Source organism: Drosophila obscura, unplaced genomic scaffold (genome assembly GCF_018151105.1).
Source record: "Drosophila obscura isolate BZ-5 IFL unplaced genomic scaffold, ASM1815110v1 contig_46, whole genome shotgun sequence".
Lineage (NCBI taxonomy): Eukaryota > Metazoa > Arthropoda > Insecta > Diptera > Drosophilidae > Drosophila > Drosophila obscura.
The window spans coordinates 919461-947417 of record NW_024542835.1 but is presented as its reverse complement, the minus strand read 5'-3'; the positions used below and the strand labels follow the sequence as shown (position 1 = coordinate 947417).

General features: G+C 43.2%; 12 protein-coding genes and 1 non-coding gene across 23 annotated transcripts; 4 read left to right on the top strand and 9 right to left on the bottom strand.

Annotated features, from left to right (window-relative positions):
- Window positions 1-13: 13 nt before the first annotated feature.
- On the bottom strand, window positions 14-2661 carry LOC111074593. 3 transcript variants are annotated; one of them, XM_022367426.2, is made up of 3 exons: window positions 2288-2373; window positions 340-2235; window positions 17-287 (listed from the first exon to the last, which is right to left on the bottom strand). In XM_022367426.2, the coding sequence occupies exons 2-3, from the start codon at window positions 2212-2214 to the stop codon at window positions 165-167; spliced, it is 1998 nt and encodes a 665-aa protein (XP_022223118.2). In that variant the 5' UTR covers window positions 2215-2235; window positions 2288-2373; the 3' UTR covers window positions 17-164. The 3 variants fall into 3 exon arrangements, with proteins under 3 accessions (XP_022223117.2, XP_022223118.2, XP_022223119.2); XM_022367425.2 differs by having other exon boundaries at window positions 14-287; window positions 340-2653; XM_022367427.2 differs by lacking the exon at window positions 17-287 and having other exon boundaries at window positions 384-492; window positions 552-2661.
- A 14-nt stretch (window positions 2662-2675) lies between these two features.
- On the top strand, window positions 2676-3812 carry LOC111074599 (iron-sulfur protein NUBPL). Its single transcript, XM_022367436.2, has 2 exons — window positions 2676-2958; window positions 3023-3812. Exons 1-2 carry the CDS (start codon window positions 2769-2771, stop codon window positions 3715-3717), a joined length of 885 nt encoding a protein of 294 aa, XP_022223128.2. The 5' UTR covers window positions 2676-2768; the 3' UTR covers window positions 3718-3812.
- LOC111074600 (deoxynucleotidyltransferase terminal-interacting protein 2) lies at window positions 3774-5172 on the bottom strand. The gene is made up of 2 exons (XM_022367438.1): window positions 4630-5172; window positions 3774-4169 (listed from the first exon to the last, which is right to left on the bottom strand). Exons 1-2 carry the CDS (start codon window positions 5110-5112, stop codon window positions 3798-3800), a joined length of 855 nt encoding a protein of 284 aa, XP_022223130.1. The 5' UTR covers window positions 5113-5172; the 3' UTR covers window positions 3774-3797.
- On the bottom strand, window positions 4231-4531 carry LOC121404906. Its single transcript, XR_005968265.1, has one exon. It is a non-coding gene; the product is annotated as a small nucleolar RNA U85 (small nucleolar RNA).
- A 356-nt stretch (window positions 5173-5528) lies between the features above and the next one.
- On the top strand, window positions 5529-8209 carry LOC111074594 (RNA polymerase I-specific transcription initiation factor RRN3). Of its 2 annotated transcripts, none has more exons than XM_022367428.2 (7): window positions 5529-5704; window positions 5784-6230; window positions 6303-6784; window positions 6848-7330; window positions 7400-7569; window positions 7626-7875; window positions 7934-8209. In XM_022367428.2, the coding sequence occupies exons 2-7, from the start codon at window positions 6018-6020 to the stop codon at window positions 8154-8156; spliced, it is 1821 nt and encodes a 606-aa protein (XP_022223120.1). In that variant the 5' UTR covers window positions 5529-5704; window positions 5784-6017; the 3' UTR covers window positions 8157-8209. The 2 variants fall into 2 exon arrangements, with proteins under 2 accessions (XP_022223120.1, XP_022223122.1); XM_022367430.2 differs by having other exon boundaries at window positions 5781-6230.
- LOC111074595 (zinc finger protein 569-like) lies at window positions 8007-9497 on the bottom strand. The gene is made up of 3 exons (XM_022367431.2): window positions 9382-9497; window positions 8948-9321; window positions 8007-8886 (listed from the first exon to the last, which is right to left on the bottom strand). The coding sequence occupies exons 1-3, from the start codon at window positions 9478-9480 to the stop codon at window positions 8214-8216; spliced, it is 1146 nt and encodes a 381-aa protein (XP_022223123.1). The 5' UTR covers window positions 9481-9497; the 3' UTR covers window positions 8007-8213.
- Window positions 9498-9585: 88 nt separating this feature from the next.
- LOC111074603 (60S ribosomal protein L21) lies at window positions 9586-10406 on the bottom strand. The gene is made up of 2 exons (XM_022367441.1): window positions 10305-10406; window positions 9586-10171 (listed from the first exon to the last, which is right to left on the bottom strand). The coding sequence occupies exon 2, from the start codon at window positions 10151-10153 to the stop codon at window positions 9674-9676; it is 480 nt and encodes a 159-aa protein (XP_022223133.1). The 5' UTR covers window positions 10154-10171; window positions 10305-10406; the 3' UTR covers window positions 9586-9673.
- Window positions 10407-10602: 196 nt separating this feature from the next.
- LOC111074597 (uncharacterized protein YJR142W) lies at window positions 10603-16078 on the bottom strand. Of its 2 annotated transcripts, none has more exons than XM_022367434.2 (4): window positions 15689-16078; window positions 12269-12402; window positions 11532-12192; window positions 10603-11465 (listed from the first exon to the last, which is right to left on the bottom strand). In XM_022367434.2, the coding sequence occupies exons 1-4, from the start codon at window positions 15759-15761 to the stop codon at window positions 11281-11283; spliced, it is 1053 nt and encodes a 350-aa protein (XP_022223126.1). In that variant the 5' UTR covers window positions 15762-16078; the 3' UTR covers window positions 10603-11280. The 2 variants fall into 2 exon arrangements, with proteins under 2 accessions (XP_022223126.1, XP_022223125.1); XM_022367433.2 differs by having other exon boundaries at window positions 10603-11471; window positions 15689-16077.
- Window positions 16079-16394: 316 nt separating this feature from the next.
- Window positions 16395-17567, top strand: LOC111074601 (mitochondrial import inner membrane translocase subunit Tim23). Its single transcript, XM_022367439.2, has 4 exons — window positions 16395-16616; window positions 16742-17024; window positions 17088-17257; window positions 17321-17567. The coding sequence occupies exons 1-4, from the start codon at window positions 16565-16567 to the stop codon at window positions 17434-17436; spliced, it is 621 nt and encodes a 206-aa protein (XP_022223131.1). The 5' UTR covers window positions 16395-16564; the 3' UTR covers window positions 17437-17567.
- Window positions 17568-17676: 109 nt separating this feature from the next.
- Window positions 17677-18967, bottom strand: LOC111074602 (thyrostimulin beta-5 subunit). The gene is made up of 2 exons (XM_041595295.1): window positions 18964-18967; window positions 17677-18276 (listed from the first exon to the last, which is right to left on the bottom strand). Exons 1-2 carry the CDS (start codon window positions 18965-18967, stop codon window positions 17783-17785), a joined length of 498 nt encoding a protein of 165 aa, XP_041451229.1. The 3' UTR covers window positions 17677-17782.
- LOC111074580 (kelch-like protein 10) lies at window positions 18642-21953 on the bottom strand. The gene is made up of 5 exons (XM_022367402.2): window positions 21469-21953; window positions 21093-21377; window positions 20705-20969; window positions 20508-20630; window positions 18642-20426 (listed from the first exon to the last, which is right to left on the bottom strand). Exons 1-5 carry the CDS (start codon window positions 21789-21791, stop codon window positions 19080-19082), a joined length of 2343 nt encoding a protein of 780 aa, XP_022223094.1. The 5' UTR covers window positions 21792-21953; the 3' UTR covers window positions 18642-19079.
- A 770-nt stretch (window positions 21954-22723) lies between these two features.
- On the top strand, window positions 22724-23314 carry LOC111074583 (thyrostimulin alpha-2 subunit). The gene is made up of 2 exons (XM_022367411.2): window positions 22724-23045; window positions 23117-23314. The coding sequence occupies exons 1-2, from the start codon at window positions 22743-22745 to the stop codon at window positions 23207-23209; spliced, it is 396 nt and encodes a 131-aa protein (XP_022223103.1). The 5' UTR covers window positions 22724-22742; the 3' UTR covers window positions 23210-23314.
- Window positions 23315-23636: 322 nt separating this feature from the next.
- Window positions 23637-26582, bottom strand: LOC111074582 (carnitine O-acetyltransferase-like). 7 transcript variants are annotated; one of them, XM_022367403.2, is made up of 6 exons: window positions 26150-26579; window positions 25978-26056; window positions 25262-25909; window positions 24745-25193; window positions 24441-24692; window positions 23637-24376 (listed from the first exon to the last, which is right to left on the bottom strand). In XM_022367403.2, exons 1-6 carry the CDS (start codon window positions 26164-26166, stop codon window positions 23794-23796), a joined length of 2028 nt encoding a protein of 675 aa, XP_022223095.2. In that variant the 5' UTR covers window positions 26167-26579; the 3' UTR covers window positions 23637-23793. The 7 variants fall into 7 exon arrangements, with proteins under 7 accessions (XP_022223095.2, XP_022223096.2, XP_022223097.2 ...); XM_022367404.2 differs by having other exon boundaries at window positions 25978-26041; XM_022367405.2 differs by having other exon boundaries at window positions 26210-26579.
- Window positions 26583-27957: the final 1375 nt, after the last annotated feature.

Sequence of the window (27957 nt, the reverse complement as noted above, 5' to 3'; positions counted from 1 at the left end):
CAAACAATCCTCAGAATCCCCAGTACTCGGATCAGCTAAATTTATAATTTATTTATTTATAATTTATAAATAACTGGCAGCTCAGAAAATGTTTGCGATTTGTAAAGGTCACTCTATATTGGGGCGAAATAGATTTATATTTAAACATGCTGATTTTGAAATTATTAAAAAATTGTATTTCTAATGGCAGTATATTGCGATCCCAGTCGCAATCGAATGTTAGTTCCACAGTCCGATCCATCTGCACCTTGCGTACCATATAACCGTTCACTTTCGCATTGTAATTTCTGTTGAATGTTCAATATTAGAGGAGGTAAATAAATTAATGTTTAATATTACCATAACTTTATTTAATACTGTAGAATTTCTATCAGAATCCAAGGGATCCATATTTAAGATAAGATGATGCTTGAAATAGTAAATGGCAGAGGGATCGTCACTTTGAAGTGTTAGAGATAAATGATGTTCCTCTCCATCATCATCTGTATTCCTCTGTAGGCGTAGCTTGATATCTATGAAAAATATTTCCAAAAGAGTCTCCTTAAAATTACCAGCGGCATTGAACAGATTTGCCATTTGCGCCAGTGTAAAATCATTAGGTACTCGAATCTTTTCGCAGATCGTTAGACTCGTCTTTTTATTGTAAATCGGTAGATCATTATCTGACCGTAGGTTTACGGCCGTCACACTTCCGCCAAAAAGGGCGCTGTAGGTGTACGGACTTTCTTTTACCTCAATGGGAAGGAGCACAGCACTTAGTTGACCATTCAAATCAATAAAAGAAAACAATTTCAGAGTGAACTCAGGCAGACGTTCGTTTCTTTGTTTTCTAAACGAAACTACCAAATTGCACCTTCTATTTAAAAGTAGTTCTGCTGGCAATACATGAACATGGGCCTGATGGTCATCAGTCAACATCAATAGTTGCCAGTGGGTGCTATGCATTAGCTGCTCACAGCTGGCTAAACTTAATTTGAAAATGGCATAAACGCAAGTACTGTGAAGTTCCATCTGGGCTGGTTGCAGGAGCATAACAGCGTCTCGACAGAGAGGTATCTGCCGATGAAACTCTAGGGACGCCTTACAGCTTCCGGCAATCCATTTGCTATTTCTGCCCACCGCCACCAGTTGCTGTTTTTGATACTCTCTCTGTATGGCCAACTGCAGGAGGACTGGTTGCCTTTCATATTTATCCAACTTCTGGGTCTTTTCTCGCAGGCGCTGTATTGTAGCAGGCGTAAAATCACTCATCAATGAAGAAGTATGCTTGGGTGCTTCCTCCTCGCCTGAACCAAAGTCAATGCGGTAGAACATGTTGTTGTCACTGAGACAAACCAATTTGTCGCTGTTGTTTACCCAAGTGCAGGCCTGTATGCCCGGAACAGACTTTGCCACGCTCTGAACAAGACACTCGTCAAGCTGGGCGCTATATGCAACTCTCAGCCGCACTATCTGCTCTCCATTGGTGTAGTATAAGTCCCCGTTCTTACTGGTGGCATCAAAGTCATAGTCCAACCATTCCGAGCCTGTGTGATGCATTTGGCGCTGCTTATTGCCCAACAGTTTAGACACGTACCATATGTCCACGCTGCCGCTGCTAAGAATGACCAAACAGAGATTCTGGCGAGGCAGAAAACGTACAAAGTGAATAGAGGCAGCATAGACACAAAGTAGTTCAATGTGGTAGGCTTGCTCCGGCTTTTCTGGGCGTGGCTCAGCCTCAGCCTCTGCATCGGAAACCAAGGCAAATATATGTCCAGCTATGCTGAAAATATGTACATACTGCTGCTTGACCACGTTGCCTCCAAACAGGCGCTGCATTAAATGTTGTTCCTCCTCATCAGAGACTTTAAATGTAGTCAAGGTGTATTCGTCGTTTTTCCAGTCGCACTGGAATATATTCTGTTCATCGTAGGTTATATCGAAAGTGTGCTGCAGAGTACTTTCGCCCTTCTCCAAGCCAGGAAGATCCAGGTAAATCTCTAGCAGCAGGCGCTGCTCTCTCTCACGAATCACACTGAACCCCTGATCTGTTGGGGCGAAGCACCTCACTCCACCTAACCAGCTAACAGAATGCAAGGCTTTGATCGACCCAAAGCAATATATCTGGCCGTCCGACATTAGCAATATTGTATTATATTTCAGGGTGTGTATGCTGCGGAGATGATTTCCTTTGCTGGTGGGCAGTGGAATTCGAACTCTGCTCATTTTCATCTTGTTCGTACCTTTCGGTTTCTTGAAACGAAAATTTAGTAAATAGAATTCGTTCCATGTAATAAACACAGACTTGCAGGAAGACGCCGCACTGACACTGATCAATCCTCTGGATTGGAATAGCGTATCATCCTCAATTGACCACTGCTCCTCCTCGTTGTGGCCCAAAGTATCTTCATGTTGGGAATCCATCTCGATGTATTTAATTTGACTTGGGATTTGTTTTAAATTTTGTGGATAGAGCTAGTCGCAGCTGTTCCCGTACTGTAACCCTGTAACACCATCTGCTCAGATTCACAATGAATTCGAATCTCAAATTAAAATCGACCGCGAATCTGATTGCATACAGATTATTGATAAGTCAGATTTCTTTATTCACTATTTTCAATTATTTTAAGCTTTTTGGTTTTTTTTATTAATCCATTTATCACAGCACTGTTTCCAGCCCTGGTAGCAAATAAAATATCGGAACGGATACGGCATCGCTCAAGAAGCTGGCATTCCGACTACTGTTTTTAATATAATAATTTTAATATAATAAATAATATATAACAATGAATAGCCATTGGTTTGCGCTGCGTCCACTAATGAGGGCTAATCAGCGACGCTTTGCCGCAAAGCTGACCGACCACCAGACGGAAATGATGGCGCGCGGTCTGCCCAAAAGGGAGAAACTGATTGGGGTCGAGGATATTATAGTCGTAGCGTCTGGAAAAGGGGGAGTAGGAAAAAGTACGGTCGCAGGTATGTAAGTAATATTGCATTTAAAAGATGTGTCGTAATCAGTTTGATTTATAATCCAATACAGCTAATTTTGCCTGCAGCCTGGCCAAGCTGGGAAAGCGTGTGGGTCTGTTGGATGGGGATATTTTTGGTCCGAGCATTCCTCTTTTAATGAATGTGCACAGCGAGCCCCTTTTGAATAGCCGGAACCTAATGATTCCGCCTCAAAATTACAACGTAAAGTGCTTGTCAATGGGCATGCTTACGCCACCCGATGCAGCAATCATTTGGCGCGGGCCCCTGGTCATGTCAGCCGTACAGCGCCTACTGAAGGGAGCCGAATGGGGCCCGTTGGATGTTTTGGTCATAGACACCCCTCCGGGCACGGGAGATGTTCATCTCTCCCTAACGCAGCATGCACCCATCACAGGTGTTATTCTGGTGTCCACACCGCACGCCGCGGCCGTGGAGGTTACTCTGAGAGGTGCGAAGATGTTTGAAAAGTTGAATGTTCCCATCTTTGGTCTGGTTGAGAACATGAGGTTCTCCATCTGCGGCAACTGCAAGCAGCGCATAGAATTTTTCAAAAATGCTACCACCGCAAAGTCGCTTCCTGTCACGCTTATATCCTTACCACTGGACGCTCACATAGCCGAGTGCGGGGAGGAAGGTGTGCCTGTCGTTATAAAATACCCAGATACCGACTATTCCACAATCTTTACTCAACTGGCTAGACACATTCTACAAGTTATAGAGGAGCGGAAGGTCGCTTCACGTTAAGATGCGAAATCTTGATGGTAGTTATATGATATACGTGTTAACAAAACAAAATCAGTGAAAAACAAAGCTGTGCAATAGATTTATTTATTTTTCTTTAGTTTCTTCATTTTTTTCATGGTCTTTCGATAAGCGTATTTGTCTGTGCGTTGGATTACCTCATTGTATTTCCGTTTGTTAAACTTCTGGAAGGCCTCGTCCTCCAGAAGTTGATCAACTAGTGATTTTTTGGCCTTCCTTGTGTTCTTTTCCTTGTAGTGATCTAATGCCGAATGTTGAACGGTTCCGATCTGGAAGTATTTGGGTAGAACCTTCAAGTCATTCTTCTTGTAGAACTGCTTGGGATTTAGAACCGATCGCATCTGAATGATTTTTAGTTCGTTGCGCATTTCTTCGGTGACTTCAGTGGCTGGCAGATCAAACCATCCGCTTCCTTTGGTTTTTGCACGTTCCGCCTTAAAAAAAGGTATTTTTTAATATATGATACTCTGCACCTACTATATTCTTGAACTACTGGTCTATCAGATTACTAAAGACGTCGTCAATGTGGCTTCCAGCTCCAGCCTTAGCAACTGCTGTGTGGGTCGACAATAGCTCATTAGTGTTTCATTATATGGAAAGAATATTAGCCCAGCTCTAAATTATCTGCCTTGAACTCGACGACAGACAACAGTCTAGCTCTATGGCTGCTAATGTCCCGTTGGCCTTACAGCCTCTACAACATGCTCCAACGTAGTAGCTAAGATTACAACGGACGAAACTAGAGTAGCTAAAGTCTGCGATTTTGAGTCTCGTCACAGCAGTTGCCTCGAGCAGCGTGAGCCGAGCACTTGCTATGAATATACGCATAACTTCCGATGTCGAAAATTTCATCATTTGTGTGTGAACAAATATTCTCCCTCTTCAACCACTTACTCTGTTCAGAATGCATTGCTTTCTCTTGCCTACAGTAGGCAGAGCATTGCGCTGCTCCAGACCCGGATCTAAAACTCGTCTCGACATAAGCATATCCTTTTCCACATTTTCCGCCCGATTGTTTAAGTCTGGTCCATAGCTGCAGTCCAACTCTGTGACCCGCCTTCGCTGCTCTTTTTTGTGTTTGCTTGAATTTTCCACCGCAGCTTCTACTTTCCGTGTAATCGCATCCAGGTGCTTGCCAACTTTTGATGGGGCTGGCTTTGTCCCAGCCAACGAAGAATGCACAGCATTGTTTATATCTTTGCTGCTCAACTTGAGCCCAAAAAGTTCCGTTTCGCTGTTTGGCGTCTCGTCGTCACTGCTTCCCTCGTCATCTGATAGCAAGAACCTATCTTTATCCTTTATGTAAAAAACATTTGTTCCTTGCTTGCTCTGCAACTCTTGGTTGCCAGTTTTGTCCACTAAAAATATGGAGTCCATTTTCCTGTTTCGTTTCTCTTTTTCAATTAAAAAAGGCGCAAACACATGGCGTACGTTCTACTGAAAATTAAAATACCAAATGTGAGCACCAGCAGCTGTGAAGGTATATTTATGGTATTTGTGGTAAATTACAATAAACAAAAGGGTGGTATCAAAATTAGCTCAGACAAGTGCTAGTTCCAAATATGAACGAATTTTTTCGGAGTTAAATTTAATCAAAACCATAAATTCATGACAAATATAATATGTTGAAGAATAAAAAAAATCAATTGGTATATTATATTCCCGCGGTCACACTGGGTTACTATTCACGTGTTCCCTGTGTACGTCACACACCTTGCATTTGATATACTTTTGTATAGTAGTTTTTAGCACTTTCCTATATTTTGTAGTATTTTTCCAAGACGCGTAGTTGGGCTCACCTCGTTGTGCTAATGCACCGAAGTAGAAAATGTGTTGACCTTTTTTCTTTAATCCTTATTTTATAAACAATCTAAATAAGACGAGTACTTAAAATAAAGCAATCTTATAGAAAATAAATTGATTTAACTGATACAATTATATGATCAGTGCGGAGAGTTCTAGCCAGCTAGTAAGTCTAAGCCGAATATGAAAATCGAGGAATATCAAAGCAATCAATGCTTAAATACAACGTGTTTTGGTTTCAGCAGATGTCTAGAGTCTAGGGTAAACACTATACGAATGTTTATCCTCAATTAACGTAATAAATATTGAGTGAAAATTACAATTATAATGAGAATATTGTATAGTAAAACTCCAGGAAAGTGTGTAAGGAGCTGCTTGAGTCGTAAAACGTAGATCGGTATATCGTCGCACATTGAATCGAAGTGTTCCTTTCGGGCTACATCAATTGCGCACTTCTAGGAAACTAAATTTTTATTAAAATGTCTGCCTACACAAGCAAAACGGGAGTGACTTCCATTTTAAAGTCGTTTTCAAGTGCCGATCGCGAGCGAGCAAAGGCTGCGGCAGTCAACAAAGTGAGATTCGCCACTCCCAAGGAGAAGGGACTTTTGGAATCGGTGCGTGCGGCGCAAGGCGGAAATTTTCACCTTGTCAAAGAATTTTCTTATTATCTTTTGGAAGCGGATCTTGACGTAAGTATTGTTTCGGACCTCACAAATGCAGGCGATTTTGCATACTCAAATTAATCCATCCATCGTAAACAGGACGATGAAGTATTACAAATCATGAAGGATGGAAGGAAAATTGTGCACAGCCTGACTCCAGATTTTGCCAACGTTGTTGAGGCTTTGCTTTCCTTTAACTGGCGAAAGCGTTCTCCAGACGTCATCAAAGCTTACACAGAATTCAGCATTGACATTATGGTAGCCCATAATACATATATCCCCATAGGAATATCAAAGTGTATTGTCCATTGGATACCTGGGGATCTGCACGCTGCCGACTGGGTCAATGGATGTCCAGCGGAAGGAACACGCACTGAGTTGAAAACAGTTCACGACATCCTCAACCGCATTTTGACCGCTGTGCCCATGTCGTTTGATGTGGTTATTGATTCCATATCCAGTAAATTTCCATACTTCAAGAAACCAGCGCATGTCACAGCTGGCTATCTGTACAATGTGCTGTGGTTAATAGAGTACAAACCGGTGATTGAGGAGCTCGTTTTGCAGCTGGTTTTGCAGAAGTAAGTAACTAATAGTGCAAATTTGTATCGACATTAAGTTATTGCCTCTATTCGATCCTATAGACTTCTTATATTGGATGTAAATGCTCCAAGGGATGAGATCGTCGAAACAGAGGAGGATGAAGACAAAATGGACGAAGACGGCGTCTTTACCATAGATGACATACCCACTGACACAGTGGTCAAGCAGCCGAAAGATTCGGTTCATCCCATTGGACACACACTAGATACATGTCTGTCTATGCTTTACAAGTTTGTGGACAGTAGATTTCAGTCCGAATTTAGCGAGGATAAACGTTGGGCTGCAAATAACTTCTTTAGGACGCTGCTGTATATCTTCGACGAGGTTTTGTTGCCCAGTCACAATACCCATCATGTGCAATTTTTCATCTTTCAAGTGTGTAGCATTCGCCCGACATATTCAGAGTTATTTCTAAGCTCGCTCTGGTTAAAAGTGCAGAATCCAAACGTATCGGCTATTATTCGTCACGCTGCTGTCGGCTATATGGCCAGCTATTTAGCTCGCGCTAAATTTGTCCCACTTGGGTAAGGAATCGATGAAAGCGAGCTCTAAGATCTAAAATTATGGTAAATACCGTGATCTATCTGTTTTAGCACAATTAAATTGTATCTCAACGAACTGAGCAACTGGGCGAATAGCTACATAGGGGACTCTGACCAGTACAGCAGCCAAAATGGCTCGTTAAAGGCCAACATGGTTTTCTTCTCCGTCTGTCAGTCTATTTTCTACTTGATTGCCTTTCGTGCAAAAGACTTGACAAAAGGTAAGGCATTACATATTCTAATAAGTACTCGACTTGATTTGTTGTTTTGCTTATAGATTTGCACTTCCTTCAATTACTTCCCCTCTCACGAATTGCCATGTCCCACTTAAATCCTTTGCGATACTGTCTACCAGCAGTGGCCACTGCATTTGCAGGCGTAACGCGGACCCATCAGCTCGCATATTGCCACACAGTTTTGGAGCGTAACGCTCGACGAAAGCTGGCCACCGTCTATGGCCATGACAAGGCTATGCCTGAGGAGACGCTTGAAACATTTTTTCCCTTTGACCCATACTTGCTGAAATTGTAAGTACCAATTATTCCCCTTGCTCTCATTTTAACCTATGTGAATCTTCTGTTTCAGATCTAACAAATATATTGAGCCCAACTATCTGGTTTATAAAGCTCATGATATGGACGAGTGTGCCGCAACAGAAACTTTTCGGCGCAAACGTGGCGACTCTGAAATGGTTGAGGAAGACGACTTTATATTGGCGGACAAACGTCAGAAGATGAACGAAGTTTCTAAGAGCCAGGAGTTCGACAAGCACTTCCATTTCGGAACTTCGCCGGGCTTTAATTCATAATGTTGTGTTGTACATAGTATTGATAAAGTTGAAATATACTTTCGCAACTGGTATTTTTCATATGAGTGATGATGTCACGCGATGTCGTTCGGCCCGCATGTGTTCGATCCTGTGGCCCGAAGTTCGAAAGGTTTGATAACAAATCTCGCAGGTGAAGGGGCGTTCGCCGGTGTGGAGACGCAGGTGAATCTGTAGAGCTGACTTGGAGCCGTACAACTTGCCACAAACTTGGCAGTTAACTGAAAGTCGCTGAGAAGAGTTGAGGTGGGTTGCCAAATGCATAGAGAGCGTCGATTTAAGGGTGAAGGATTTCTGGCAGAAGTGGCATACGTGGGATTTTGTTTTAGTGTGTGTTAGCAAATGTCTGGATAAATCGTTTGTATTCTTAAAGGCTTTTCCACACTCGACGCAACTCTTCAGTGATATATTTTTCCCACAGGGTGGGCTTAAGCGGCTTAAATGCGTCAACATATGACGACGGCAGTTGAGCTTTCGTTTATATATTCGACTGCAGTAAACGCATTTGTAGCTTCTGGCTGAAGTAAAATTTTTCTGTGCGCACGGCAATACCTGCTGAAGTGCGTGCTGCTTATTTTTGTTCAGTTGCCGGCAATTACTCGATTTACTATGCATCCGCTTTCGATGCTCATTTAATTTGGTTTGGGTGGAGAAACGCTTTAGGCATCTGTGACATGGATACGGTTTTTCCTTGGTGTGCGAGCGTCGATGTCTGAGAATTGTAAATTTACAGTTATAGTTGCACCGCATTCTCCGCAACATCAAGTTCTTACCTGATTAGGTCGTAAGTCTTGAAAAACTCTTTGGCGCAAAACTCGCAGACATAATAGCATCTGTTCGGAGATCGCTGTATTCTTTGAACGGTTAAGGTTGTTACTTGCCCAGAAGGATCCAATCTATCCAGAACTGCTACAATGCTGCACTGTGGCTGCTCTTCCATAGTGGTTTGCAGGCTCCCACAGCGCTTGGGGGTGTTTTGTGGTCTTGCTACCATTCCACTCTGCAGGTCTAGCAGAGCAGTCAAAGCTTGATGGGCAACTTGGTCGGTATCTTCAGGCACGGAATTAGTTTCGGATCTTGCATGCTTTATGCGTTTATGACGCTGTAAAGAGCTCTGCTGGGAAAAGCTGAGCAAGCAGGCTTCGCACTGAAAGAGACCACAGGGCCTTAACTAGAGCCGTCAAAATAGACAACCAAACCCACTTACAACGTATGACTTCTCTTTGGTATGTACAACTTGGTGCCGGCGCAGGAAAGTAGGTTTTGCGAATTGCTTTCCACAAGTTTTACACGTATTACTATTCATTATTGTGTCCTAAACAATAAAACTCGATGCGACTTGATAAGAAGAAACTAATCGATAGCAGCTGTTTATCGAAGAGATATTTTTTCCCAACAAGAAAATGCATTGTTTACAATTGTATAGAAAATCAATTCTTTTTTACACTTGAATTAACGAATCTAGACAAATAGCAAACACAATCCGTTTATTTATGAGCTTAGGCAATGAATTCGTATGGAATTGGTGCCAGGGCGATGGGCTCCTCCAGTTTCTTGACGAAGTGAGCCTTCTTTGGCTGCTCAGGCTGACGCTTCAGGGTGACCCACTGTCCCTTCTCCTTGGCATCCTTGAGCAGGCGCTCATTTTCCTTCACGCGACGCAAGAAATCCTCACGGCACTTTGAGTGGTGAATGTGCTCGATGCGCACATTAACGCGCTTGGCTAGGATCTTGCCGCGCACACGTTTGTTTACAATGACACCCACTGCATGCTGCGTTACATTAAAGATGCGGCCGGTCTTGCCATGGTAGGCTTTGTAGGGCAGACCCTTTTGCACAGCACCATGTCCCTTGATGTCGACAATATCACCAATCTTGAAGACGCGCATATATGTGGACAGCGGAATTACACCATGCTTGCGGAAGGGGCGAGAGAACATGTCTCTGGTGCCGCGACGATAGCCCTTTGAGTTGGTCATTTTGTAATGTGTAGTTCCCTGCAAAAAACAGCACTGTTAGAAGCGTTTAACATCGCATTTACACGCATAGCACTCCAGTGCAAAGTTGCACGCGCTTTGCATTGAATATAAATAAATTATTTAGTGTATTTTGGGCACAAAACCACCTAACCTTTTACGTATCGACGTCCACGCGGTCGTGAAGTTGGGGAAAGAAAGAAAGATGGCTACCTGCACAAAGTTGCCACGTTGTTGAACTACCTGAGCAGAGTTGCCACTTTGCCGTTGACGTTCAAACAGGGCTGCGTGAGTATTTCCCATCACTGTTTTATCGATTCGTTTAATTTGGCGCACAACTATTTGGTTTGAAAATGTTTGCAGCCCTAGACAGGTCACTTACAAATCAATTTCGCATTCGCCATAGGGGCTAGGCCAACATTTTGGTAAATAAAACTAAAGAAATGTGAATATCGGTTCTATTGTTTTATCCTTTTATTAGGGGAAACATTTTATACAAATTCAACAGAAAATTAAAATTACTTCGCGTTTTTACGTTTGAGCACTTTGGTACACACATATAATAGTAAATGTCATTTAATATCGTTATACAATTTTAATATTTTAACTATCGCATATACATTAATGTTATATAGGCATATTCCATATAACTTAATACATAGTTGTCCGTATTGTTCACAAAAACTTTAAGAATGTGGCGTCACATGGATAAATGGAATATCAGAGCACAAAACTATTACTTAATAGATGTCATGTCATTGTCGTTTGTCAAATACATGGGACATTAGGTATATATATGTATGTGTATATATAATAAATATTGTAAATAATATGTATATGTATATGTTTGCGTATACCAATAGAAACAGCACATACTTTGACGTTCAACATAAAAAATAGGATTTAACTTTAAGTGTTCTTGCCATTATAGTAGTAATTAGTTTAGATTTAGATTAGTAGTTTATACATCTGTCGATTTGTTTGGTTATTTTGGTTTGTGTAATACATGCATGCATTACGTTTGACTGTTGGCTTGGACCTTAGAAATCCCACTACATAAGCAGTCTCGTTCATATACTCGTACATATGTATATGTATATAGTAGAATGCACTACTTAGTCCCATGAAGATTAGGCTGCCTTCTTGTGTCCGTTCTCCAACGGCTTAATCGGCGAACTGGCACGGTTGCAGTTGCTGTCATCGTTGGGCTGCTTTTTTTCCTGTTGCTGTTGCTTCTGTATCTGTTCTAGGCGCGTCTTATATATGTAAAGTGATTGCAAGGGGACATGCAAGAGCTCCACAATTTGCGTGAAGTCTACCACTGAAAGAATTCGGAATCAAGACTATTGTCTATGGGTAACAATCTCAGTTGGGTTCTCACCGTCATCAGCCGTAATATGACCGTGGCGTATTAAGAAGTCGATCACCACCGGCGCAGAGGTTGTCTTAAAGTCCGGCGTAAACACTCGCTCCACACACTCCTTGGCTGGTAGCAGTTCAAAGGCCTGCACCTCGCCATCAGCGTTGTGGGGAACGAAGTCAAGAGGCAGCTCCAAGTCGAACACGTACTCCGTGTTGGGGAAAAGCCCCTGTCGACTTTCAAAGAAGAAAGAGACACATCCGGCTGACACTAGGTTCTTGACAAGATCACATGGAATGGATGCCTCCTCAGCGGCTTCTTTAATAGCCGTCTCCTTAATGCCAAAGCCCACAGATAGGCCGCCCCCCACCATATTATCCCACTTGCCTGGCCACGTTTCTTTGGTATTGGAACGCTGCTGCAGCCAAATGCACAAGCCTTGCGTCGGATGCCTCACATAGCCGTTGATGTCGACGCCATATTTGCGTACTCCAAACAGGGGCGTTGCCGCCCGCTCCATTTTTAGCAAGGCCCTGTGCTCGGACTTCACCTCGAAGTACTCATCCCGCCATCCCTGCAGAGCCGGGAACAATCCCTCGCTGCGCAGGTTACGCAATACTTTCTCCAGCTGCTCTGTGCGCTCATTATAGTCACGGAATGCCGGGTTCAGCTCCACCAGGCCCTTGGGTGAATGATATATAATATTTGTATTAGCAAAGGACATGTGAATGCACTTTAGATAACCGCAAAAGACCTACCTGTTTCGTCTGCTCACAGTCACGTATGCAGAACACTTCAGGATACTTAACAAGCTGCTTTAGAACATCCGATTTTATGAGACCAACTTGTTGACCCTCAACCAGGAACGGACGTATATCGCCCTTGTGAAAGCCTGTTAGTTGTGAAGATTATCATTTATTGAATATGCTGACGTATGCCGCCAAATCAGTTTCCAGGTTACAAATTTAACGAAAATTATGAATAAATATGTACATATACATACATTCTTATGTATGTATGTACATATTAGCAAATATGTTCCTTTCAAAAATTGGGGTATCAGGAGAAACCCGTTCTATCAGCTATCGAATTTTGGTGAACCATTATCATAGTGAATATGTATGTATGTATGCAATGATTTATATGAAGCAGCTGTTTCCCAAAAATCTGGACTGAAGCTTTTGTGCTGAACCTGTGGCCCAGCTCGTACAGGGAATACATCAGTGGTGGTGTTCTTGAAATAAACTCAGAATAATCTACTCAGAATAGCACTCGTTTTATTTAGTAGAGAGTGTATTTAGCACGTGATTGCTACAGTCTTTGCGATGTTTTCCAAACAGCACAAACGATGCGTCTAATCTCGTATCCCCATAAAAACATTCATAAATAAGTACATTAAAAGCCAGTGAAGTAAGAGTGATTTGTACTCTATTTCGATTGCAAGATATACGCTACTAATTCTTTATTTAAAGTACTAATTTAAAAAAAACATCAAGTTCCTATGATTCTCGTTATCCAATGATACAGATTTCATTAATAATTCTCTTCTATTGATCTCAAGATCTCTCTATGGCTCTCAAAGAATATACGTTCAGTTAATTACACTAGTCAACACGATTTTTCCTCAAGGAACAAAACGAACTTTTTCTTAAAGATTTGGGGCTTAGAAATGGTTTGATGATATTTTTTTTTTTTTCTATGGCAGAACTTTTTTTTAAAGAATTTTTGAAAACTGGTATTTTTTTTAAAGCTTTTTTCAGAGGTAACGCTTGTTTTTTTCACATAACTCTAGTATCTTACGTCTGGTTGTAAAGAACTTTGCTATTTTGAAAAGATAATTGACGCAGCTAGAAGTTGATGCCAAACACTTTGTGATTTCAGCTTACCGTCTGGGAAATATAAAGCATTGAAATGCAAAAATTATGATTTTTGTGGGGTATTTTTTACGAAATTTTGACTTTAAAAACTCAGGAAAAGTCGAAAAAAAATTATATCTTGTGTCCTCTATTTTTTTGTGTATAGGTGCGTTAATTTGGCGTCGTTTAAGGTATCGCTCATTAAGATCTATGGAGACACTTTGGAGCTAAAATTCGTTAACCAAACCTAAAATATGGAAAAAATGAACAAAGGAACGCGATCAGGTACCAAATGTACAACCCTTGCTCGTTTGCTTTGTTCATTTTTTCCATATTTTAGGTTTGGTTAACGAATTTTAGCTCCAAAGTGTCTCCATAGATCTTAATGAGCGATACCTTAAACGACGCCAAATTAACGCACCTATACACAAAAAAATAGAGGACACAAGATATAATTTTTTTTCGACTTTTCCTGAGTTTTTAAAGTCAAAATTTCGTTAAAAATACCCCACAAAAATCATAATTTTTGCATTTCAATGCTTTATATTTCCCAGACGGTAAGCTGAAATCACAAAGTATTTGGGCTCAACTTCTAGCTGTTTTAATTACCTTTTCAAAATATCAAAGTTCTGTACAACCAGACGTAAGATATTAAAGTTATGTGAAAAAAACTATCGCTACCTCTGAAAAAAGCTTAAAAAATACCAGACTTCAAAAATTCTTCAAAAAAAAGTTCTGCCATAGAAAAAAAACCATAATTCTTTAAAAAATTTTAAAGCCCCATATCTATCAGAAAAAGTCGGTTTGGATCCTTGAGGAAAAAAAAGTTCGGTTTTGTCGAGTAGTGTTATTAATTGCAAACCCTTAAAGCACGCCCATTCCGATTAGATACGGCCTTTAGTGAGGAATGCGATTACAGTTTCTAGTTTACACCTGTTTCCTGGTTATAAAAATAGCAAATATGTACTCCCAAGCAAAAATTGTTCTGCAGATACTGATTTGTGTTCAAGCGAGACACTTTTGGCTCTTCTTTCAATTTTGCCAGTTTACGAACACTGAATGGTCGTTTCCGCAAATTGTTTGGATTTACTTTAGATTATTCTGAGTTTATTTCAAGAACACAACCACTAATATATTTACTGTACGAGCTGGGCCACAGGTTCAGCACAAAAGCTTCAGTGCAGATTTTTGGGAAACAGCTGCTTCATATAAATCATTGCATACATACATACATATTCCTTATGATAATGGTTCACCAAAATTCGATAGCTGATAGAACGGGTTTCTCCTGATACCCCAATTTTTGAAAGGAACATATTTGCTAATAGCTAAACAATACGATAACAATTTTGGTTTTATACGTGATTTAGGTGCTTATGGCAGCTTAGTTTTGGAACACTGCTTATCAGGAAGAAAACTTCCTACAGAGATAGCTTAAGTAAGGGTAATCGTTAATTAAATGACACACCACCACACATACAGGTGTATATATGTATTTATATATGTACAGTTAACATTCGTCGGAAACTGTTCGAAAGGCGGCTCTGGATGTAAAAACTTGGCTGTGAGTGTGTGCGTTTTCAGAGTTCCCCCTGCCGTTTCTCCCTCCTGGTCAAACGCTTTGATCGGCCCAAGATGACGCGTGGAAAATCTTTTTGCAACAAACAAGGAGACATAAACGGATGGCTGACAATGACATCCAAGCGCTACGGAGCCAAGGTTCCCAATTATAAGAAACCAATTAGGCTGGCTGTATTATGTATGCACAGATGTACAGATATGTACATATGTATATACAATGTATATTTAGCTCTTGTGTTCCGCTTGATAAAAATGATCTTGCATAAGAGCTCTGGCTCGATTGGCGTTCTATTGAATTCTGTTAGCGGTAGTTATTACAGTTTACAGTGAATGTAAGCTGATAGGGAACAGAATATGTACATATGCATGTATGTAGGTAGCTGTTGAACAATTTGGTGTAATCCACTTTGTGATTAAATTGCAGGTTGCAGGAGGTCTAGCTCGGTCGAGCAGGCCAGCACACAGCAGGCTGCGGAATCAGAAACGCACTGGCATACACATACGCACCCACACAGGCAAGTAAACAAACTAATCGATAAACAGCAGTACTAGTACACGTACGTATGTATATGTCGACTGCCTCTGAATCAGTTGAAGTCTTCCACAAGCACCACCCACCACAATCCAACATGCACATACATACGTACATATGTACACATCCACACCCGGAAGGCAATGACCAAACCTATTTTCAGGGCCCGGTTTTTGTGCATTTTCCGCTAAAGTGCATCATTATCTTACCTGTCAGATAGAAATTGTTAAACTTTTGCGCCAGGATCAGCAGACGAGACAGCTTGACTTCGGTTGAAGACATTTGATGCGAGTTCAAAGCAAAAGCAAAATAAATACACTCCAGAAACGCCGGCACCTTTTTCGCCCCTGCTGACTCTCCCGTCCAGCAATCACACAACAAATGATTTGTTGGTTAAAAAGGCTTTGATGTTGGTCAGTTGTTGTCCTTTCTAGGCACCGCAGCGCTCGCGTACGCACACACACGCACTCACACACACTTTACATATATCTACCTTGTTCTATTTCAATTAGGAAATAGGAATTATTATCTTAAGGACAAAACAACACATCTAAACTCAAGGCAACGAACACAGCCCAGCGAACAATGAAAACAAAACAGTCAGAGATATGGACGATACTTTTTACTATTGATACTATTGGTGGGACTGTTTCGTCGACGATTATATCCAATAGAATCATCGTCTGTACGTCAAACTGGTGATGGAGAACAAATGTAGCCTGTTTCATGAAAATGCAACAAAACTAGTTTCTTAAAGTCGCTGAAATGAACGTAAAATATTGGAATTTATAAAAGCAGGAACAGAAAATTGGGAATATTTGACCGATATATCGGTATTTTTAAAATGACATTTCCGACATCGCGATAGTTTAATATAACAAATTTGATGTATCGAAAGTGCTCAACATCAGGCGTGCTACCCCCCATACGTCACGCTGACAAACTAGAAACGAAACTAAGAAAACAAGAGCGTGCGGAAATCGTTTGCATCTGTAGTGCGAAGCGATTTTTTTTACAATTGACCGGCTGACCAAACAACAAAATTATAATCATTCCCTTGGCAAAGCAAGCACACAAATTCAAAAATGAGTGACGACTTTCTGAGGAAACCATTTTCATTGGCGCCCGCGCCAGCCGGTAAGCAAAGAACTACGTTACGCAATGTGACTCGTTTGTTACATATGTACTAGCTGTGGATTGACCTGTTGGTTTTTCCTGAATGAAAATACATTAGTTTATTCCTTTCTAATCACATGGTGCAGCTGAAGAAGCAACAACATCAAACTACACACCGGGTGCAAGCAAATTTAGTAGTGCTCCGGTCTCGCCATACCTCAACTACGATTCCCGCTTCCTGCAGCAGGCACAGCCCGAGTTCATCTTTCCGGAAGGAGCCAACAAGCAGCGTGGCCGTTTTGAGCTAGCCTTCTCACAGATTGGCACTTCGGTTATGATTGGCGGAGGCATTGGCGGTTTAGCGGGAGTATACAATGGTTTCAAAGCCACCAACGCGCTCAATCAGACGGGAAAACTGCGGCGAACTCAGTGAGTAGATAATGAAATTCAATATCAATTTGTTGTAACACGCATGCTTCTCTCCAATCTCAGGTTAATCAACCACATTATGAAGCAGGGTTCTGGAACGGCGAACTCTCTAGGGACCCTGGCGGTGCTGTATTCGGCGTGCGGTGTGCTTTTGCAATACGCTCGTGGCGAGGATGACCATGTTAACACAATAATTGCGGGCTCTGCTACAGGCCTGCTGTACAAATCCACAGGTGAGGGAGGGGCTCAACTTTACCCAAAAAGTGACAATTAATTGATTCCAATCGTTTTTTAAGCTGGCCTACGGAGGTGTGCACTTGGTGGCGCTGTTGGGCTAGGCATCTCGTCGCTCTACTGCCTATACCTGTTAGCGCAGGAGAGAGGCACCAACTCAAGTCCAAAATTCCTGTAGATAACGATGGCTAAGCTTGCCAGGCACGAGCACACAGTAGACGCTTGTGTAGACGCTTCGATGGGCTTGACCACGTAATATGAAGTTTTGTTTTATATTATAAATACATATATATCTTAGGTTTATCTGGACGCATACGATCGTTTCATGTTCATCAGGCTTTAGGCTTTAAGACCAAAACTCTTGTAGCTAAGAAAGTACGCACTGGATGCTACACCAAAAAATGTATAAAAGCCTCAGTTGTGTGCTTTGAATGCAACGTGCTGTAAAGTATGTTTTATTGTAACCGAAGAAGCCCCTGTACTGCACTACACTGAACCATAAAACAGTTTATATGTACGTTCGTCTAATAGTCCAGGTCCACGGAATCGGCCCCAGTGAGGGTCAAGACTTTGACAGCCTTGCTTCCCTCGTCCAGCACGTTATTAGCTGGAGCCTCGCAGCTGGTGTCCTGTGTGGAGCATGTGTGGCAGTGGCAGTTTACCGCCTCCATGTAGTGATACTTGCTTATGCCCTCATCGGCTTGGGGGTGACAGTTTTTGAGTATAGCTACCGCTGGCTGCCGCTGGGCATGCACGCACACGGGATGAAATGAGCGTTTGTATGGAAATTTCCAATCCGATATTTCGCTAGAGTCACAGCGGCCCCAACAGGACCAAACGCTCACATAATCCCAGCACTCGCGGCCAAGCAAATCGGATTGGGTTACCTTGTATGTGTAAACGCGTCGATGGCAGCCCAATGGAGCCACTGTCGGACCACTTTTGATGGGTTGGAGCTCCACCAACTGCGTGCCGACGACATGCAACAGGGGTGTTCCCCAAGAAGAGTAACCAAATTCTGAAAAAGAGAGTAAAATATGCTTTAGACAGAGTCCAGGCCCCTTCCAGGCAGAACTCCGTTCTTAATGACCCTTACAGAACTGCACAGCCAGCCATTTTTCCTTGGTTTCAAGCAACCGTCTAAGAGGTGGACTCTTCGCGGACGACCGCGTAGTGGCTGACTGTGGCGCCTCACGCCTTCTTTTTATATGCCAGCCCAGCTCCGATTACAGCGACTGCGCTGCGGGCAAGCTCTTTTATTTCTATGCCAACTCGCCCACCCACCCAACTCGTCCCAGGTTTGCGTACAAAAAAACGCCTGTAATGATTTTGAGCTCAAAATTTTGCATATTCCATTCCGCTTACTCGAGCCGTTGCCGTTACCAATTTGAATTATAATTTGATGGCAAGGATTCATTTACTACTATTACAATGCAGCGATTTATTAATTTAAAGTCTGCACAATGCCAGGAATTTAGATATAGCTTCGGTACAATTTTGATGTATACTGAAATTTGGATTTGCGCCTTGGAGGCGGTTTGCTTGTCGTCTCCCGACAGATTTCGGACACTTTGCGGTTGCTTAAAAAGGAATTGGGGCCGAAAGGATAAACTTGTTATGTTTCAGAGATATCGAAAAACGGTTCCAACGGTCGTGGGCTGCGCTGCATGATTTCTCTACCGGAAACACTGCAGCCCACGCTAACGCATCTTCTAATGTGATATGTGTCTTTGTTGTCTCAGCCGGGGTTCACGGGGATATGGCAGGGTAGGGAGTCAAGGCCGGGGGTGGGATTCGGTATGCCGTCTATGGCGCCAGCGCCTAGGCTCGACGACGAATTTCATGAACCGAACCATACCGCTGATTACGCAGCTGCACGCGAAAGCGCCGATTATTGTCCTGTCCGCGATCGTCCACCGCCCGATTTTCTTGTCCTGGGCCAGGCTGGGGTTGGGCTTGGGCTTGAGCATGGGCAAGCACTAAGGCACCACCCGGAGCAGCAATGGCCGGCTGTCCAAGCGGCAGTGGGGGCAGGGGCAAGGGCAAGGGCAAGCCCAGCTGCTGCAGTGCCAGTTGCGGCTGACCATTACCTTCTTCGTCATCGTTGGGACTCTCGTAGTCATCGAGTGCCGCGTCATTGGTTGCCACCAGCGAGTGTGGCGGATTTCCATGGCCAACTTCGTCTCGAGCCATGGCCGAGGCCATTAATCGCTGACGGCGCTCTTCCATTAGGCGATCCCTCTCCTTGTGTATGTAGTCCCGTTTGTTGGGCAGTCCAGCTACATTATTGGCCGACAGTGCGGAGCGCACAATGTTCATATCCGTGGCCTCCATCCACTCATCTGTCTCGGCCACATAGCACTCAGTGTGGGATATGGTAGAGACGCCGTTGAAGCCCCCAATTGCGAATATCATATCATCGATGATCTCCAGGCCGAAGTTGCTGCGCGAGTGATTCATTTCCCTGATAAAGTGCCAGGCCTGAGATTCCGGGTCAAACCGCTCCCCGGTGGCCAATCGGGCGGTGCCATTGAAGCCCCCAATCACATACAACTGGCCCTTGAAGGCGACACAGCTCACCCCAGAGCGACGGTGGTTCATGTTCGCTATTCGCGTCCACACATTGGTAGTCGGATCGTAGAACTCTGCGCTGTCCAGGCACTCCTGGCCATTGAATCCGCCAGTGGCATAGATACGCCCCTTTAGGGTGCAGGCACTGGCATCAGACCGCTGCATGTTCATGGGTGGAATTATGGACCACTGATTTGTCTTGGGATTGTAGCGCTCTACAGTGTTTAATCGATTGTGCCCGTCGTAGCCCCCGATCGCATAGATCATCCCATTCAGCTCAGCCACGCTGACGTAGCAGCGGCGGCAGTGCATTGGAGCGACCTCGCTCCACTTCTTCTTCACGGCATCGAAGACCCGGCATGTGTTGAAGTACTCGACGCCGTCGTAGCCCCCAATGGAGTAGATCTTGAAACCGATTACGGCGGTGCCGTGGTATGCGCGGGGTCCAGCTGGGTCTTCGGCATTGATGTTCACCCAGCGGTCAGCGCGCGTGTCGTAGGTCTCGATGCAACCCTTTGAAGTGCCACCACTCCAGCCGCCAATCGCAAAAATCACCTCGTGCGGCAAGCGAGGCATGGCCAGCGGCGGCGTGGTGAGCTTTGGTTGAAAGGGCATATTAAAGGGGACGTATAAGTAGTTGCTGCAGGTAAGAGGGAGAGCATTAACTATTAACATTACCTCATCGGCCTGTGGGTTTAGAAAGTCCAGGTCATACATGAATTTAAAGGTGTCCACTATCAGCGGCTTGGCTTCCTCGCACTGCAGGACATACGGGTGCTCCTTCACCTCCTCCATGAAGCACTGCGGATTGCGATAAATTTTGATTGAAGTGGCAGCTGTGTGGCAGATTTGGAGTTTTGGATTTGTATACGCACCTTTGGGGTCATTAGACCCAAACGTACGCCTGTCATCAAATGGGCAACGTGCTTTTTGCGGTTCTCTGGATCCCGTTCTATCCACTTGACACACATCTTCCACACATAGTCCTCCTCCCGCGTGTTGAGCTCATCGTCGCTAATTATGGCGTAAAAGTCAGTCACGTTCATGTCCAGGATGTCCGTATTGCGAGCTGCCACCTCCGTGAAATACCGCAGTGTATAATTGCGCGCCTTCACATGCAAGTCGTCCAGAAACCGAAAGCTGTCGCCAATCAGGTATGTAAAATCAATTAAAATGGGTTTTAGCTGATGAAGCCAATTATGAGAGGATTACTGCACTGCACTCGTCGCACTGCCTTCCCTTCCCTTTTCTTCCACAACTCACCGTGCAAATCCCATGATGCTGACACAGTTCTCCGGCGTAAGGGTGCGGCTGAGGTACTCCTTGCACTGCTTGACTAGCCCCACCATGCCCACGTAATCCGCACATATGAGAAGCTCGTGCACGTTGTCGTCGCAGATGTTGGTCTTGCGGAGGTAGGCATACTGGATTACACAGTTCATGATGGATGCTCTGACGCCCGGTATGTTGACGACGTGGATCTGTTCACTGGCGCCCCCCTCCGCTCCAAATCCTTGACTTACGGCATTAAAGCCCGTAAACTGTGCGCTAGTTTGCGTGGGAAAGCGGAAATTTGAAAATGTGGTCGGTTTGGACTTGGGGGCTTTGTCGGGACTTGACTGCACTTGACTGGACTTACCGAAAGTAGGAGCTGCAGGAGCACATGATGGCACGATGCACATTGAACGCATGCTCGTGCTCCCCGACTGAGATCTCTGCATCACACAAAAGATTAGCCTCGCGAAGTTCATTGAGGGTATTAAGCGCCTGATCGCTCACTGTGGGGGCCAAGGACTTGCTAGAGGACTGCGTGGACCCAAGCCCGAGGCCGCCATTGGACAACTCATCTCCCTGATAGTTGATCTCCATGTCCACCTCCATGGCTTCAAATGGGAGATCTGGGACCAGTGGGACGCCCTCAATCACACCGTGAAAATGTTCGACGTTTTGGTTACGATGCATTTGGCAGTGTCTCGATTAAAGTCTGCTGGCAGCAGAGCAACGGAATGAAATGTATTCGTATTGATTGGGCTAAATTGTGTTGGTGTAGGAATACTGCTCAATAAATATTTAACGACAACGAAGCTGTTCTCGCCACTAACGAAATGAGACTAAAGAGTTTCGAACTGAAACTGAGCACATACTTAGTTCCTTGTACTGTGGGCCCAGCACAAACATTTATTCGTTTATGACAACCATTTCTGATCTTTTGTATCGGCCCGCAGGAGTATGTGGAAGATCCCCCTGTACGTTTAGGCTTTTGATGAAATTGAACACTTTTGCTTGTGCGGGCTGTATTTCCCAACTCCTGTGATAGAGTAAACATACAACTTATACTACCATGATTTGAATAGACTCGGAGGCCTTCGGATATCATTTTAAGGATTCTTTTCCGCATTCCATAAGAGATAGATCAGATACGAGGTCAGTCCTTTTAGCCTCCCATTTAAAAATCATGCTTATAACTTTTCCTTCCACTTCAGAAATACCAATCACAAAATAGGGATTGTATTATACTTTGCTACGTTAATCCGAGCTCTCACGCATCGCTCGACTCAACAGATTTTTGGAGCACCCTTGCAGACATGTCCTATTTTTAAAAAGCAATAAAACCATTATCAATCTTATGTTAGTTTAACATTTGCTATTGTTGGTGCTATTCCAGTTTCATTTCAATAAAATAAGCATATTTATTTATAGATCTGCACAGGCCATACTTTCTTTATTTACGCCTTGAGCATAGCATGGTTTAATATTCAAGATGCAAACCCTTGCCTACCCTCCTGCACGGCCATTAGGTTTATTCGATTGTCGCGATGGTCCATATCCTTCGGTAGCTCTGCGCAGCCGTTAAATTCGTTCAGCTCGAATAAAAACAAGGCGAGTATCTGGGCGCAGCAAACAGTTGGCAAGATGAGGTCGGCCCAGTGGTTTGTATTGCTCTGTTGCTCTTTCTGGTTCTTTGCCGGCGAGTGCAGTTTGGCGGGCAAGGATGTTTGGCTGCGTCCTGGATGCCACAAAGTTGGCAACACGCGGAAGATTTCTATTCCTGATTGTGTGGAGTTCAACATAACGACCAATGCCTGTCGGGGATTTTGTGAATCATATTCTGTACCCTCGATCCCCTGGGCAGGGGCCTCGCTTACTGGACTGTTCAAGCCACCAAAGCCGGTAGTGAGTGTCGGTCAATGTTGCAACATGATGAAATCAGAGGAGGTGGGTCGATTCTTTGATTCTTAAGCCCTTTCGGTGTTGATCTTATCTTAAGATTCTGTTGTTTCTTTCAGATACAACGACGCGTATTGTGCTTTGAGGGAATTCGAAATGTCATCTTTAAAAGTGCCGTATCCTGTAGCTGTTACCATTGCAAAAAGGACTAGATGCGATTTTTGGAAAAACCATTGAGCTAAGTGTATGCCTGAGCCACTTGATTGATTTTGTTTAGCAATATGTATACATAAACTATCCTGTAATTGTTAATTCCTCGATTGGCGCGTTTGATTTGGGGCAACCACAAAAACGACCTATCAACGTATGCACTGCTAAAGTCTTGTATCCTCCGAGATGCAAAGGAACGCACGGATCGAAGAGTGTATTTCTGCATTGGTACGAAGTGAACACTCGAAGGCATCTCCGACTCCATAATGCTCGTCAATTATAATTGAATGATAATTATCAGTCATTTGAAGCTATCTCGTGCCATTTCTTCATGAAAAGGCCCAGCATTTATCCGAATAAGTCGAATTGGACCACTTTATCATGCTATCATGGTAACTATTTGCCAAAAAACAAGTAGTTTTATTTAAAGTAATATGAAATGATTTTAATGGCAGAAGTGAGTACTAAATTCTCTCCTCAAACTTTAGAACAAGAGACAATAGCTGAGCCCTGCCAACCTTCAGACAGGGATTTATAATCGATCTCCAAAAGTATTCTAGCTTGCCCAGATATTTATGTATAGACACTACAATTTGGATCTTGGCTTATCGGGTTTCTCTGGGGCTGGGGCTGGACATTTCTCTAATACATCTTTCATTTGCAGGAAGGACTGTCGCAGTATTTTGGCGAACTTTAAGTGATCTGTCGCCTGACAGTAGCGCCAGGCAGATATAGCCAAGATGATGTCTTGTTCACGTGGGTTATAGCAGCATGCGTAGCCATCATCCACAGCGGGTCCATAGCCCATAAAGGCATCATATATCGTGGCCACCTGGGAGGTGGACATGCGAAAGTGGGAAGACTTGACGACACCCGGCGAAGAGAAGAATTTCGGGATGGGCTTGCCGTTCTCCTGAGCCATGAGTTTCAGCCCGAGCAGATGGCGATCGACACCTTTGCCTTGTAAAGCTAACCTCGTATAGGTCTGATGGCTGTTTACCGCCGCACGTAGTTTGTCAACACGCTCCTTGTTCGTGGCTTTGTCATCCTGCATTGCCAGACAGAAGGCCAAAGATTCATTGGAACACGACCGTATGGTTTCCGTACGCCCGCCTTCGAATATACGCAAATGGGCAGACTCGTATTGCGCCGCTGGCTCATTGTGCATTCTGCAAAAAATTTGAGACATACTTAATTATGTTTGGTTCCAAGTGAAAAAGATATGAGCTTTACTTGTAGAATGCCAGCTGCAACGCCATCTGCACAAAGCTGTCTGGTCCCAGGCGCTGTTTTTTGATGAAGCCCTTTCCATAGCCTTCAAATTTGAGCACCTTCATCTGCAGTTGAAAGACGAGGTTGTCAATGTTCCGCTTCGCAATGAACAACCATTGCTCGATGCATTCGTTAATAGGACAAAATGCGAGTTTCTCAGCGGGAGTGAAGTTGTCCGTGGCACCGCATTCGCCAAAAGATTGATCCTCCTTCCTAAAGAAATACGTTGGTGATATTTGTGGTTTTGCTTTCTTTTTCCACTTACATCTTCTTAACCACATAGTCCATCATCATGGCTATGGGCTGACCCTCAGCTGGAGAGTGCTCGTAGGTAAAGCCAACATTTCCATTGGGATTCACAACTAATTGAATAGTCTTATCCATCCAACGGTTGCCGCTATTCACGTTGCTGCCACCGCCATGGATCAGCCCCAGAATCAGTTCATTGGTCTCTTCACTTTCCGGAAGATCGGTACACTCATCCATCGATACGGTGAACAAAGCACCTTGGATGGCGTCGAGGGTGGCTTTGTTTCCTGGATATGATGACAATTGCTCGTAGGCCTCGGCCCAATTGTCTCGCGAGTCTGTGGTCAGAATGCCGTAGGGCACCCCAGTTGTTGTCGCCTTGTTCATAATCTCTTCCAGTTGGCTGGCCAGACAGCTAGCGGCAATCAGCTTTCCCTCCTTATTGTAGAGTCGCATTTTGTAAAACTATAACATAGAGGAAATCGATCAACTTGAGTGATACAAAATTTCAGCTACAGCATTGCTTAGCTTACATGATTCTTATGAATGACAACCACATAGTTGGAGCAGGGGTTATAGACAAGCTCATCTGTAAGTCGTTTTGGTATACGACAAGTTCCAAAGACTTTACTAAACTGTCCATTGTCCAGCTCGTTTTTTCCCATCTTTACGACGGGGATTTTTCCCTCATGCACAATGTCGTTAAACTCGCCCAGGCCAAAGATAACTTTGGAAGTGTAGTCGACAACGGCATGCGCATCCTTGAACTTTTGCCTTGGGAAAGTCATTCCAGGGCTAACGTAGACAGTGACTGGAGACCGGTACTGCAAATAGGCGGTCTTTAGCCAGCGATGGGCCAACCAATTCTTCTCTGCGCTGCCCACATCCTCCAAGAGCATTTGCAACTTGTCGCCCTCTTTATGTTTGAAGTCTTCAGTAATTTTCTTTTGAAGCTTAAGTTCGTCAGGTGTCAGAAGGGGCTCGACGGTGCTGATGAAACGATTCAATGTTTCTTCCAGCGGTAGGACGTGGTAGGTCAAGAGATTTTGTTTCTGTGTAGCTTTAGAAGACTTAGGCTCGGACGGTGGCGCGGGCGGGTTCTTGCTGCTGCTGTAGCTGGCGGGAAGCAGATGCAGTTTGGCAAGCGCATTGGGCGACTGATGAGTGATGGAGTTCTTTGTCTGCAAGAGAATCGCGTTGAGATGATAGTTATTTGAATTATTGCAGACAATTAACAATAATAACTTGCCAAGTTCCACAACACTTTTCCATTGCCCAGAAATCTCATTTCGGCGCTGGGCTTCTCAAACGATCTATCAAAAGAAGGGCTAGGGCGAGAGGGCGAGCAATATATATGTTTAGTTGTTGTGCACCAGTTTTGCGAGCAAGTGCCGTGCCCAACTCCTGGACCCCAAATTCACCTTTGATATTTGTACATAATCTCACCGAGTATCGCTACTATAAAGGCGATAAACAAATACCTTAAGATTAACGTCCAAGGGGCAGTTGACGATCAACTAGCGTTGGAGTCCACGTAGACAGTAAGTGCAGCACGGAGAGAAACTGCTATCAGCGACCGGTTTGCCATTTCCATGGAGCCGCCAGAGTTTTATTTGAAAGTGAGAGCGACTAAATACTCACATATGTATGTATGTGTATTATGTAGGCCTTGCGCTCTTTCATGTGAACGGCAGGACTTTACCTTTTCTTTGAAGTATGCTTCCCACAACACGACTGCGGTCCCTGTCAGCTGGTGTTCTTGTATTTGAAGCTATATATTTAATAACATTTAAAAAAATTTCAGCATTTACAGTAAATTTTGTGGTTTTGTTATGAGGTGAGCATGGCGTAAGGCAACACTGGCTCGTAGTGTTGAAAATTCAGCTATTTTAAAGCTAGTAATGAAATTTCTAAATTGCTGGAAAAACTTATCCGGAAATCGGCTATTGAAAATAGCTATATTTTCTGAAACTAGTGCGAATGGGATTTTATGAATGAATATAACATTTTATGTTAATGCTCGATGGTTTGACTACGCGAGAACATTAAACGTTTAGTTGTCTGTGTGTAAAACCTGGTGTTTTCACATCTAAGCCGCAAACTGTCATTGCAAATGCCGAACTAATAGGAAATTGAACGCGTTTGAACTCATCCAAGAACTCGCGGTTGATACCTGCTATCTCCATTGTAGCATTCAGCTGCAGTTCGGCTTCCAATAGCCAATTTTATCTTTAATTGCTTAAGTTAAAAAATCTCCAAACTTAACCATTCTTTAATCCCACTTTTTACTCCAGTTTTTACGGTCGTCCAGCGCACCGACTGATGTCCTTACCACCAATACATATTTTATATTTTTAATATTTTTGTGTGCTTCGCTTGGCATTGAATGTTGAATTGAACCTATAAACATTTCCCATAGTATTCTGAACTATTTCTGTTGCTCAGAACGATGTCATTTGGAATGGCGTTTCGTTTAGCGTCCACGGAGCTGTGAGTAGTACTATCTACTTCTAGTAAAATTACACGGATGATAGTATCAAAAACAAAAACTAAAACAGAAAACCATCGATGGACCGCGATTTATTACGTGAAGAAACTATTTGGCGGTCAGATATTACATTTTTGCCCACAAATGCTTTTGAACAAAATATCAGGTGACGACCCAAATATATGATAGAGAGATATTGATAATATTTTATTGTAAATATAAGTTAAAAACAAGAGCATTGAAGATCATTCTCTGCACAGTTCCCTGGCCGCTAAACGCCATCGAGCATGGGATAGGATGGGGCAGGGGTCGGCAACCTTTTCTCAATTTTTAAAGAGCCACTCAAGTGGTTCAATATCATGGTTTTTGATGTGAATTAGGTATCCACATTTTATTTTTGTTTACGATTTTTTTTTTTAGGTTCATTATGTAGGTTTATTGTAAAAAATTATTATTATTGTTTACGATGAAAAGCTTTTAAGAAGACAAAATATTTATTGATATAAAAACAATGTGTAAAGTGTGTAATTTTTGTCCAAAACATATTTATTTTATCTAGAAGTATTCTGATTGCTGTCCAGTATATTTCTTCAAGAAATTCTTTTTATTCAGTAGCTCAACAGTGATTGATGTATTGAACATCGATATTTTAGGGAATAAATGGCTTGGGTTGGCATTTCAGGATGGAGGTTATTTTCAAAATAGTATGGGTCAGTAACAATCTTATTTTCCTGCTTGCAG